Raw genomic sequence first — 12,491 nt, 5'->3', positions numbered from 1 at the left:
ATGATGTCTTATGCTGCTTGTTATAAAGCCTTATGACAATTAATGAGTGTTTATAATGATAGATATACACGTTTATAAGCCAGTTATAACACATTATAACTATATTAATAATACATTATCGATGTGGTCATTGTCAGTGAGTTACTAACAATTATAACGTATTATAATACCTGACCTTATAAGTCATGATGAAATGCTTTATAGTGTGTTATGATTATTGTTATAAAGCATTATGATAATGTATGAGTGTTAAAAATTATAGTTATACAGTGCTATAACTGCATTATAAGTATGGTTTTAATGTGTTATAGAGATAGGCGTCAAGTAAAGTGTTACCCAAAATAGCATCAAATCCAGTGAGCGCCGCTGATCTTGAAGGCTGTTGTTAGAGGCTCCTCTCTATCTTACTTCTCATCCAGCACCGGCGCTGCCAAAACCGCTATTTGCCGCGATAAGAACGGCATTACCGCAAAACAATAAGAAATCATTTTTCACCCTCAAAACAACACAACAACAACACCAATTCCTTGGCAACGGCAGACGTCAGACTGATGTAATCACAGTCGTTATCGTCCTGATTTACGCTCCTAAATATCAACCATGTCCACGCTGTCATCGTCTCTGCTCCCCTCCATGGTGGAAGCAGGGGGCCCCCCTCCTCCTCTCTCTCTATTTTTTCAAAACTAATCTCCTCTGAGCTTCAGACTGAGAGCACCTCCTCTTCTTTCACCTCTAACACCCTAACATGTCTAACCGATCTCCCTGCACTCTGTCTTATTGAACACATCTAGTACTTTAATGCCTGTACTCTCAGGTCTCCTACTGCGCTGAGAGGCTTGAGTCTTCATTTGTAGTCCGCGTTGGATAGAAGCCAAATGAGCCAATGTAAACGTCTAATGTACTCGGTAGCAGTCGGTGGTGCTGGTCCCTCCAAGGTCATGCTTGGTGCTGGAATGAGAGCTATTTCCTCTCTCACTCGGACCAAGTGTGAGCTGGAGAAATGTCAGGAATCTCTGCTACTTTCCCAAAAAAACTCTCTCACTCCGCTGCACCGACTACTAGACTGACCAGATTTCAGCATTTTGCTCATGTGAACACCGCGTTTAATGCATGCTGTTTAATTGAACTCACACTCATGCTCCGGTTACAGCTTAAATTAAAGCTGATAAACGTCAAGTCTATAGGCCTAAGAAAAAAAAAAAAATCTGCACAGCGAAGCAGCTCCACTACAGGCTCCTTATGATTACATCTGAGTTACAACGAGGCCTGTGTGTTGAATCCTCACAGTGCTTTTTGTTCTTGTTGAATTCCAATTTCTCAGCCATGCACCATTGATTTTGTATTGATGTGTAAGTGCAATGGCCTCCAGACAAATCCTATTACGGAAAGCTAATGTTTTACCAGGCCACATAAGGCATTGTGAGCAGGATTTGAGTTTCACTTTATTGGTCTTGCTGCGCTTGTGGGAGCTGCTTCATCAGATCAGGTTTCATGCTGTAATATGACGATGGAGATAAGGACGACGCAGAAATTGAGAGATGGATCGAGCCAAGTTGTGAGCCGTCTTTTACTTCAGTGCAGTCTATTATCATCCATGTTATTTTTAACATACGCTAAGGTTCAGATGAGATGAGCTGTCAATACTATAACATACTGGGAGCAAAGTGAGGGCGGGGACTATAAGGTTTCAGACATTTAACTCACACAGTGAAGGTCTGCAAATGTCAGTGTTGAATTCCTGATCCTTAATGTAGCCTATGCACTGATTCCTGCATGGCTTTGTCTGTACTTGCATAGACTCTGCATACACTGCACTCCCGATGCGTGATAAATGCAGGGAGAAGTACATGCATGTTAGTTTAAAAATATCTCACATACTCGGGAACAGAGATGGACAGAGTACTCAACCCCAGTACTTATAAGTAAGAGTACAAATACTACTGGACAAAATTTACTCGGTTATAAGTAAAAGTAGCTCAGTCAACATGTTACTCGAGTAAGAGTAAAAAAAAGTACTTGCTTCTAAAGGTACTTATGTATCCAAAAGTACAGGCTTTTAAATCTACTTTAAGTAAGAGTAAGAGTAAATTTCTTATTTTTCACATCAATGAATTACTATATTTTCTTCTAAATTAATTTAAGGACCTTTTAACTCTTGTTTCTGAGAATTAACTCTTTGAAACCAGCTGCACTGATGTGCTGCTTTTAGGGGTTAGGGTTTCCTTCTTTGACAAACACAGCTTGTGTTCAATAGTATTTAAAAAAAAAAAAAAAAAAAAGGGCAGACCTGAAAGTAAGGAGTACTTTTCAGCCTTTCTAGAAATTAACTTGAGTAAAAGTAAAAATATTTGTCTTGGAAATGTGTTCAAGTAAGAGTAATAAGTAGCCTACCAAAGAAATCTAATACTCAAGTAAAGTAGGCTACACATCCTCTGGATATGTACTTAGGTACAGTACTCAAGTAAATTTACTCTGTTACTGTCCACCACTGCTCGGGAAGTATCTCAAATGTTAATAACGATACAACACAGACTGTATATACCGTGGTTACCTAATTTTTCAAGTATTCTGTTAAAACCTAAACCCTGACTTCTGCAGCACGGTGGAGCACGAACCAGAAATGCATGTATACATTACTTCCCCATGCATGCACACTGGCTCGGTCAAGTCTGTGCAGAAAGGAAAAGAAAAAATCCCCACAGCTTCAGGAGTAAGCAGTATGTTTTTAGACACGTTTCTGTTTGCTGCAGCAGCATTTTACGTGAGAAAGAGGAAGATGATCCAGCTGCATCGGGGAAGTTTAGGCTATTTCATGCTTTTTTTTTCTTTTTTTACATCCCCCCTCCTTCTTAATCAAATAGTTACACACATATTCACTGCTCAAAGCTTCCCAGTAAAACAATGTGCTCACTTGCTGTTCACTTGAGCTGCTTCACTGGAAAAAAAAAAAAAAGACAAGTGGCCAAATGCAGATGATATGGTGTCATGTGAACACAGAAACAATAAGATTTAAAAGCTTAGTTTATATTCATGCTAAATGTCAGACTTGTCCAAATGAAAGATACAACACACCAGCTTCTCTCCAGACTAGTTCGCACAAACGTATAACGGTCCTCATATGAGACGAAATCAATTGACTGCAGACAAAGCTGATTTACACATTTCTCTTGACACCAGCAGAGGCCTCCATTAGTGATGCATTAACAAGATGCAGTGTGTTGCATTTGCAAATGCATTTTGGGGGGATTTATTAAAGGGATAGTTTAACATTTTGGCAAATTGGCCCATTGCTATAATCCCTTTAGTCATAGCAGTAGGTTCGTTACCTTTATTTGTCAGTGTAAGCAATTTTTTAGAACGGCGGAGCAGAGCCGCGAGCTGCTCAGAGCTACGCTACGGAGGCTCATGGGATTTCTTGGTTTCCCTCGTCAAACTAATCAAATACACAATCCAACAACTCCACAACGCTTTGGTGGACAAGTTGTGACCTGCACATTCACCACGCTATGAGATAATAATGGACAATACAAAACGGAGCCGTTTTCGAGGTAAATACAGAGACTACTTGCTGAAAAACTGTCCCTGAATGCAATGCGCATCAGCGGTTTTGCATGAATTTACCTCTAAAACAACTGATGTTGATTGCAAAGCTTCATTACAAAAACACACTGGAAAGTAATGAAAAGCAGAGATTAATGATACATACTGGTAGCATCATTCCAGTAGGGACTTTTCCTTTAATTTATTTTGCTTATGGGCTATTTAATGATAGCTCTTTAGGGAAGAGCGTTGCTCAGTGTGCCTGCCCAAATTTTCCAGACTAATTTGCAGGACTGAAGCTGCCAGACATCTGTCCGCAAATCTGATTCTCAGGGATCCTTGGCATTTAAAATATTGAAGAAACCATAGCATCCTGATTTTGAAATGAGCGGTTTAATGATTCAGCCACTTTCTCATGATGTTCGCCCATGCAGCTGGAAAACAAAACTCCATCTGGAGGTTTCAGCTGCAGGAAAAAGAAAGAAAAAAAAAAGTTTTAGGAGAAATATTTTGAGAGAAATGACAGAGGCAGCTGCTTATCTGAGATGTCAGCCTTCACCTCTCAGATGGGAATAGGTCAGGAATGAGTGATGAGACGAGTCAGCATCAGCAGAAACAGGAAGAACTGCGCTGCTCATTTCATCTACAGCGCTTCAGACTGAGCGGTGTCAAAACTTTACATGTCAAAGAGACACAGTTACTCACACACTGTATCAGATCTTCTACATCTGTCTGTGTGTGTCGCAGATGTTTTGGTTCTCAATTAGCATGTCTGTCAGTGATGTGAAAAGATGAACCCTTAATTTATATCCGAGAGGAGCGGCGACCCACAGATCCATCCAGAGGATTGCAGTAGGAGAGAGTAGTTAAAAAGGCAGCTTCTCTTAAAGGGATAGTTCAACATTTTGGCAGATTGGCCCATTGCCATAATCCTTAGCAGTAGGTTTGTTACCTTTAATTGTTGGTGCAAGCTATTTTTAGAACGGCGGAGCAGAGTTGTGAGCTGCTCAGAGCTACGCTACGGAGGCTCATGGGATTTCTTGGTTTCCCTCATCAAACTCATCAAATACATAATCCAACAACTCCAAAACGCTCTGGTGGACAAGTTGTGACCTGCACATTCACCACGCTATGAGATAATAACAGAACGTTACCAGACAGAGTTGTTTTAGAGGGAAATTCAGAGACTGCTTGCTGAAAAACTGTCCCCGACGAGAACGTGCATCAGCGTTTTTGCATGAATTTACCTCTAAAACAACTCTGTCTGGTAACGTTCTGTTATTATCTCATAGCGTGGTGAATGTGCAGGTCACAACTTGTCCACCAGAGCGTTGTGGAGTTGTTGGATTGTGTATTTGATGAGTTTGATGAGGGAAACCAAGAAATCCCATTAGCCTCCGTAGCGTAGCTCTGAGCAGCTCACAGCTCTGCTCCGCCGTTCTAAAAATAGCTTGCACCGACAATCAAAGGTAACAAACCTACTGCTATGACTATAGCAATTATGGCAATGGGCCAATTTGCCAAAATGTTGAACTATCCCATTAACCACTGCTCTTGTTAAACCTGAAGGAAGGCCCACTAGTGGGGTCATCTGAAGGATCGGCCTTGTTAAATGCTACTTATCCTACTTGTAAGGCCTGGAAGTGCTCTCAGTCTAATGCTTTAAACTGAAGAGATGATTTAATAAAACAGAGTGGAAATGACGCAGGAGATTCACTCTTAAAGATTTCACCTCCTGACAGATGTCACCTCTTCATATGCACTACCAGTACAGGGTTCCCACTCTTTTCTTGTAATCATTTTCCAGGATTTTTCCAAGACATTTTCAGCTGCTACAGTCTGACAGACATGCTATTAGGCCATACACATCGCCCTGTCCCGTTCATGCTTTGGAGAAGTTGTAGTTCGACAGTTGTACTTTATTTTGTACATTCAACCAGTTTGTTCATACTCTTCATATATTGTTTCATCTCTTCATCAAGATTGGTTCAGCAATTTATTCACTTAATTCAGCATTGTTTCAACAATTTATTCAGCTCATTCAGCTTCCAGCTTTCAGCATTCATCCGTATTTCCTTCAGGAAATGCATTCTCTAGTTATTTAATTTCTCTCACCCCCAGAAGTTTGATTTAAAGATGTGCAACATGTGGCTCTAACTTATCTATGAAATAATATCTTACGTGCTCAGAAATTAAGACAAATTTATCATAGAACAACGCAAAAACATGTTGTTTTTGTTTTTAAACCATACCTAAAACAGCGTGGGAACCCTGACCACTACACCTCCATACCTAAACCGACTTTTATCATTTTCAGTGAGCTACTGTATGATAGATCACATTGCTGAATATATTTGTAAATGAAGACTGAGTAATTGAGATCTAGAGTTTCAGGCTGCATGCTCAGTTATTTTATCGCTACGAGTCGACTGCCCCATTTTTGTTGCTCCCAAGCGCCACCGTCAGCGGTCCACAGGGGCAAGGACTTACATTTACCATGAATATATGACAGCTCAATTAAAATAATGTGAAGTGGATGAAATATAACAAAGGATACTTTTAATTACACCGGTGTTTTTGATTATTCTGATGCTTTACTCTACTGAGCGTATCTCTCTCTGACCTCAATACCTGCCTCATCCATCTCGCCAATTACCACCTGTTTCCGTTTCAAAGAGTCAGCAAACTTCACCGCCACAAAAGTCGGTCGTAATTAAACTGAAACAACAGAAATGTTAAAAAGCACTAAGGAGGAAAACAGCTGGGACACACACACACACACACACACACACACACACAGCTGCTCTGGGAATTTTTGTTTTTCTTCCATCCACGCATCCATCGCTATAGTGTCACGCGGCTGTCATAGCAACTGCATCAGTCCAGAGCAGCAGGAACATTATGGGATGCGAGATGAAGCAGGAGGACCTCATCTGTGCCCCGGAGCAGCTGCATGTCTTCAGTTTTAGATTTCACATCTGACAAAACCGGATATGGAAGACACAGAGGATACAGTATACACCCAAGCTAATGAAAGCCTAAAGGTCTGATAAATACGCAGCATAGGGAGGAAAATACAAGATTTCTAATTCCTCTGTATGCGATCGCAGCTGCGTAGGTGTTCCCTCATAACAATGAGAAATTACACTCATTATATGCACTCCTACTAGACTATTTTCTGTCTTTGTCTTCTTCTTGACAACATACATTTTGACACTTTTATTTTCTCTACTTTTGCATGTGTGTGTGTGTGTGTGTGTGTGTGTGTAGGGATCAGGCCACCCATTATGAACGGGCCCATGCACCCACGCCCCCTGGTGGCGCTGCTGGACGGCCGCGACTGCACCGTGGAGATGCCCATCCTGAAAGACGTAGCAACTGTGGCCTTCTGCGATGCTCAGTCCACACAGGAGATCCACGAGAAGGTAACACACCTAACTTAACAACACACACACACACACACACACACACACACACACACACACACACACACACACACACACACACACACACACACACACACAGATGGACAGAGTACTCGACCCCAGTACTTGAGTAAGAGTACAAAATTACTGGTCAAAATTTACTCTGTTACAAGTAAAAGTAGCTCAGTCGACATGTTACTCGAGTAAGGGTAAAAAAAGTACTTGCTTCTAAAGGTACTTAAGTATCCAAAAGTACATGCTTTTACTTTACTTTTCACATCAATGAATTACTATATTTTTTTCTAAATGAATTTAAGGACCTTTTAACTCTTGTTTCTGAGAATTAACTCTTTGAAACCAGCTGCACTGATGTGCTGCTTTTAGGGGTTAGAGTTTCCTTCTTTGACAAACACAGCTTGTCTTCAATAGTATTTAAAAAAAAGAGCAGACCTGAAAGTAACGAGTACTTGTCAGCCTTTCTAGGAATTAACTTGTCAATGTTTTATTTTGTTAAAGTTGTGTGTTGTTGTCTGCATTACGTTTTTTTATAATACCATGTTGTTGTTGTTCTGACACTGTACTGTTTTTATGTTTTGGGACTCCGGATGGAAACTAGCACTAGCTGCTACAATCCGGCACATTTACGTGTTTTTATATGTCCATTAATGTGCATTGTCCCATCCAAATAAACCAATAAATAAATAAATAAACTTGAGTAAAAGTAAAAATATTTGTCTTGGAAATGTATTCAAGTAAGAGTGATAAGTAAGTAAGAAATCTAATACTCAAGTAAAGTACAAATCCTCTGGATATGTACTTAAATACAATACTCAAGTAAATTTACTCTGTTACTGTCCACCACTGCACACTGCAGGGTCCTAGGTTGAAATGGGAATTTTTTTTTTATTGTTCTTCCTGGATGTAAAATCATTTACTGGACCTTTAATTTATTGTCGGCAGCTGTTTATATATTTACCCTGCTAACGACTGCATCCTCCCTGCACTAAGTGTTCCTCCTATTCTCCAAGTGTCTTCATAAACCTCATTCTTATGTACTGTCTATATCACACAAATATCAATGTATCGTTTGCAGGAACAATACACAACAGCACACAGCTCTTGATCACACAGTTATGGCGGGTATTGATCCGCCAGTCAACAACAGATGCTGCTGTACATCAATGTTTCCTTTACAATACATGAAATCCATTTGTTGATCTGCATGTGATCTCTGATGTGGAAATAAAAATACCATTTATGCCACATTCACATCACATTACTCACACTGTCATTACGACTAATGAGTCAAAGCCGTCAGCCTACAGTCAGTGCCGCTCTGACTCAGAGAGAGTGTCACCAAACAGCAGCAAAATGGAGCCAAGCCTCCATCACTGGCAATTACGTCTAAATAAAATGCAATATTAACACGGATGTCGTCTATTCAGCTAATTTAAAAAGGAGATCAGATTCACGCTGTTTTGTTGTGTCTAGTTAAACTGCAAAAGCTCTCCAAAGGCGCACACACGACACAACACAATAAAAAGGAGCTGGTTTAGGTACAAGGCGAGCAGTGAGGATAACCACTGTGGACTACCAGGAGGTTATTATTAGGGGTGGGAATCTTTTACTTTCTCACGATTCGATTCCATTCTGATTTTTGGGGCTACGATTCGATTCAAAATCGATTTTTGATTCAAAACGATTTGATTCCTAATGATTTCTGCTTCAGTCTATCGGTGTGCAAAGGATCCTCATGATCTACTCCAGTCTGCTTTGCAAGACAGAATGACTAAAGTGTCTTTTATTGAGTTTTAAACATTTATCCATGCTTAGATGGAATTGTTGAAACTGTTGCATAAAAGCAATATCACATATTACTTAAGTAACAACATTAAAAGTGCGTCTTTATTAAAAAAAATAGTGCGGTTAAACACGTTGCCTTTAAAATTCTATGGAAACGGAGGCTGAGAGCCAGCAGATTTTGGCACATTTTATATCGATTCTGAATTGCGATTGTCATGTGAATCGATTTTTTGGCACACCTCTAGTTATTATAATAATAATAATAATAATACATTTCATTTGTAACACGCTTTTACAGATGCCACGCTATGAGATAATAACAGAACGTTACCAGACAGAGTTGTTTTAGAGGTAAATGCAGAGTCTGCTTGCTGAAAAACTGTCCCTGAACGCAACGCACATCAGCTGTTTTGCATGAATTTACCTCTAAAACAACTCTGTCTGGTAACGTTCTGTTATTATCTCATAGCGTGGTGAATGTGCAGGTCACAACTTGTCTACCAGAGCTTTGTGGAGTTGTTGGATTGTGTATTTGATGAGTTTGATGAGGGAAACCAAGAAATCCCATTAGCCTCCGTAGCGTAGCTCTGAGCAGCTCACGGCTCTGCTCCGCCGTTCTAAAAATACCTTGCACCGACAAATGAAGGTAACGAACCTACTGCTATAACTATAGCGATTATGGCAATGGACCAATTTGCCAAAATGTTGAACTATCCCTTTAAAGACAGAAAAAAAATCAGTGAATAAGAATAAAGTGGAGTACAGAGAGCAAACGAAAAAAAAAAAAAAAAAAAATGTGGGTCAGGCTCGGATGTTGCCACAGTCACTATGGATTGTAAATGGGTTTGTATGTGTCTGTCTGACATCACAGCAGTTCGTGAATTCGTGTCAATATTGCGAGCTGACATGGCCAAAACTCGGGAGGATATGGCCAAGTTAAGCGCGGCAAAGGCTGCAGAGGAGATGGATGAATGAAAGAATATGGCAAAAAAGGGCTCTTACTCCACACCACACCATCAAATAATCAGTACACTGGACTTTGCTCTCTGTCAATTGGACCATTCTATGACTTTGTGACATGCCAAGCTACAAGATGAGACTGTTGTTCACTCATGACGGACAAATATGGACACATGTGCAAACACACACGTAATCTGTATGTACTGTCTAGAGCTAAAATGTCATCAAAATGTCATAAGTAAAAGAATGTTACATCAAAATGTAGTGTGTGTGTATATATATATATATATATATATATATATATATATATATATATATGTATGTATATATATGTATATGTGTATATATATATATATATATATAATAATAAGAAAAGAAGAAAAAAGCAAAAAGATATGTATGTATGACAAATATTCTTATTCTGTGGGTAATGGGGGCGGGACTAGATAAGCTTTTGCTTCTCCCGCTTTTCCCTTTCGGCCATGTATTGTATTATTTGATGATGAAGTGTGATGATGATGATTTAAATTGACATGCCCGAAATAAACAAATTGATTGATTGATTGATTGAACGAACCTACTGCTATGACTATAGCGATTATGGCAATGGACCAATTTGCCAAAATGTTGAACTATCCCTTTAAAGACAGAAAAAAAATCAGTGAATAAGAATAAAGTGGAGTACAGAGAGCAAACCAAAAAAAAAAAAAAAAAAAAAAATGTGGGTCAGGCTCGGATGTTGCCACAGCCACTATGGATTGTAAATGGGTTTGTATGTCTGGCAGCGTTACGTCTGGTTCTGGGCGTCTGCCAGGCACACTCTCTCTGTGAGCGCGCTCAGTCGGCCACAGCGTGGGAGAAACAGATGGCTCTTGCTCCCTCTCTTTCTATCTCTTGCTCTCTCTCTCTGTCCCTCTCTGTCTCTGTCTCTCTCTCCCTGGCTTCTCTAGTAAGCAGCCACCTCATTGTGTAATTAAAAGGGCTTCTTTATTATAATTGAACCGCATGTCATTTTCACCCTCGCTCGCACACATGAAGAGGAGGTTCTGGCAACGGTGGAAAAAAGATTGAAAGATTAACAGAAAATCAATTAAAAGGTGACGGCTGAGGCTGTTTTCACGCAGAGACACATCTTCCCTTTTCTATAAAAGGTAATCGCATTATCTGCTTTTCGACTCATTATATTTCATTGTCCATTTAAGACAATAAGCCGTCGTCCTTGATTAGAAGACACAGACAAAATCCCACGAGAACCGAGGACCGCTGCTGCTGCTGCTGATATTAGTTTTTGTTCGAGACACCTTATCCCGTTTCCTGTGGTTATGATGAAAGCTTTGTTTCCAGGGTAATAATATTCAGGAAATGCCATTATTCCATGCCGGCAGGAATATCTAAAAACAGGATATGAGGACGATAGACTATAAACAGCACCTCCAGAAAAAGCCCCTGATGGAGATACTTTATATAAACAGTGTGACAGTGAACTCGGCGAACTGTGCTCCACTTGTGCTCACACCTACACAAACACACACTCCATGCAGTCTACAGTGTACAGAGAGTGGGTTCATGAAGAGTGTGCGCTCTTTCATATATATATACATGTATATTACTGCCGCTCATTAAAATAACCGTGTGTTTTGTGTGTGTTTTGTGTGTGTGTTCAGGTGCTGAACGAAGCTGTAGGAGCTCTAATGTATCACACCATCACTCTAATGAGAGAAGATCTGGAGAAGTTCAAAGCTCTTCGCATCATCGTACGGATCGGCAGCGGCTACGACAACATTGACATCAAATCTGCCGGGGAGCTGGGTGAGAACACACACACACACACATGTACATTGTGTTATTGTGCGGCTTTTTCTTTGGAAAAAAAAGGGTTAACATACAAGAAACTTCATATAGTTGTGTGTGAGCAACGATCCTATGTGCAGACACTTTATGTATTATTGCTCAAATTCCCACATGTATTAGTAGTTAGGGGCAATTTGACAAAAAGGGGCTGTTTTTTCTCATGTTTTTCCAAAATCAAATGGTCATATTTCTCCTCAGCCTAACTATATTTCATTAGTTCAAGTTACTTAAAGGGATAGTCCAACAGTTTGATAAATTGGCCCAATGCCAATCCCTAATTGGCTTAAATTGTCGACGCAGGCCATTTTTAGAACGGCGGAGCAGAGCTGTGAGCTGCTCAGAGCTACGCTACGGAGGCTCATGGGATTTCTTGGTTTCCCTCATCAAACTCATCAAATACACAATCATCAAATACACAATCCAATGACTCCAAAACACTCTTGTAGAGAAGTTGTGACCTGCACATTCACCAGATAATAACAGAACGTTATACAAGTCAGAGTTGTTTTCAAGTCAAATTCATGTAAAACCGCTGATGCGCGTTCCCGTCGGTGGCAGTTTTTCCACAAGAAGTCTCTGCATTTGCCTCGAAAACAACTCTGTCTCATAATGTTCTGTTGAACTATCCCTTTAACCAACTGTTTCAAGTATTTTAACTTTTTAAACAATTATAGCTTCAACATCATATAATAATTTCTTTTTTTATGGATATTCTTCTATGTAGCTTTTTTGATCTTATGTCTATTCCTCCTCGGATCTCTCCCTCTGCTGCTAATTGTCTTACTGTCATAATCTGTGCCAGATTTGTCTTTTCTTTTTTGTGATATGAATAATTTAGCGTTTTTACAATTGGTTTTACTTTACTGCCGGTTTTACTTTAACTTAGTGGTAGCCTATTATCATCGTTATTCT

General features: G+C 39.8%; 1 protein-coding gene across 2 annotated transcripts in view; it reads left to right on the top strand.

Moving 5' to 3' along the window:
* Positions 1-12,491, top strand: part of ctbp1 (C-terminal binding protein 1) — a 207,229-nt gene that overhangs the window by 181,909 nt on the left and 12,829 nt on the right. For both annotated transcript variants that reach the window (XM_085789041.1, XM_085789042.1), the window contains 2 exons: positions 6,811-6,965; positions 11,393-11,537. In XM_085789041.1, the coding sequence (XP_085645167.1) occupies positions 6,811-6,965; positions 11,393-11,537 (300 nt within the window). The remainder of the gene's footprint in view (positions 1-6,810; positions 6,966-11,392; positions 11,538-12,491) is intronic.

The sequence above is a fragment of the Trachurus japonicus genome, chromosome 10 (assembly GCF_045865225.1).
Source record: "Trachurus japonicus isolate A0001 chromosome 10, Traja_1.0".
NCBI classification, from domain to species: Eukaryota; Metazoa; Chordata; class Actinopteri; order Carangiformes; family Carangidae; genus Trachurus; species Trachurus japonicus.
Note: the sequence above shows the minus strand (reverse complement) of the source record. Positions and strands in the feature narration are given on the sequence as shown.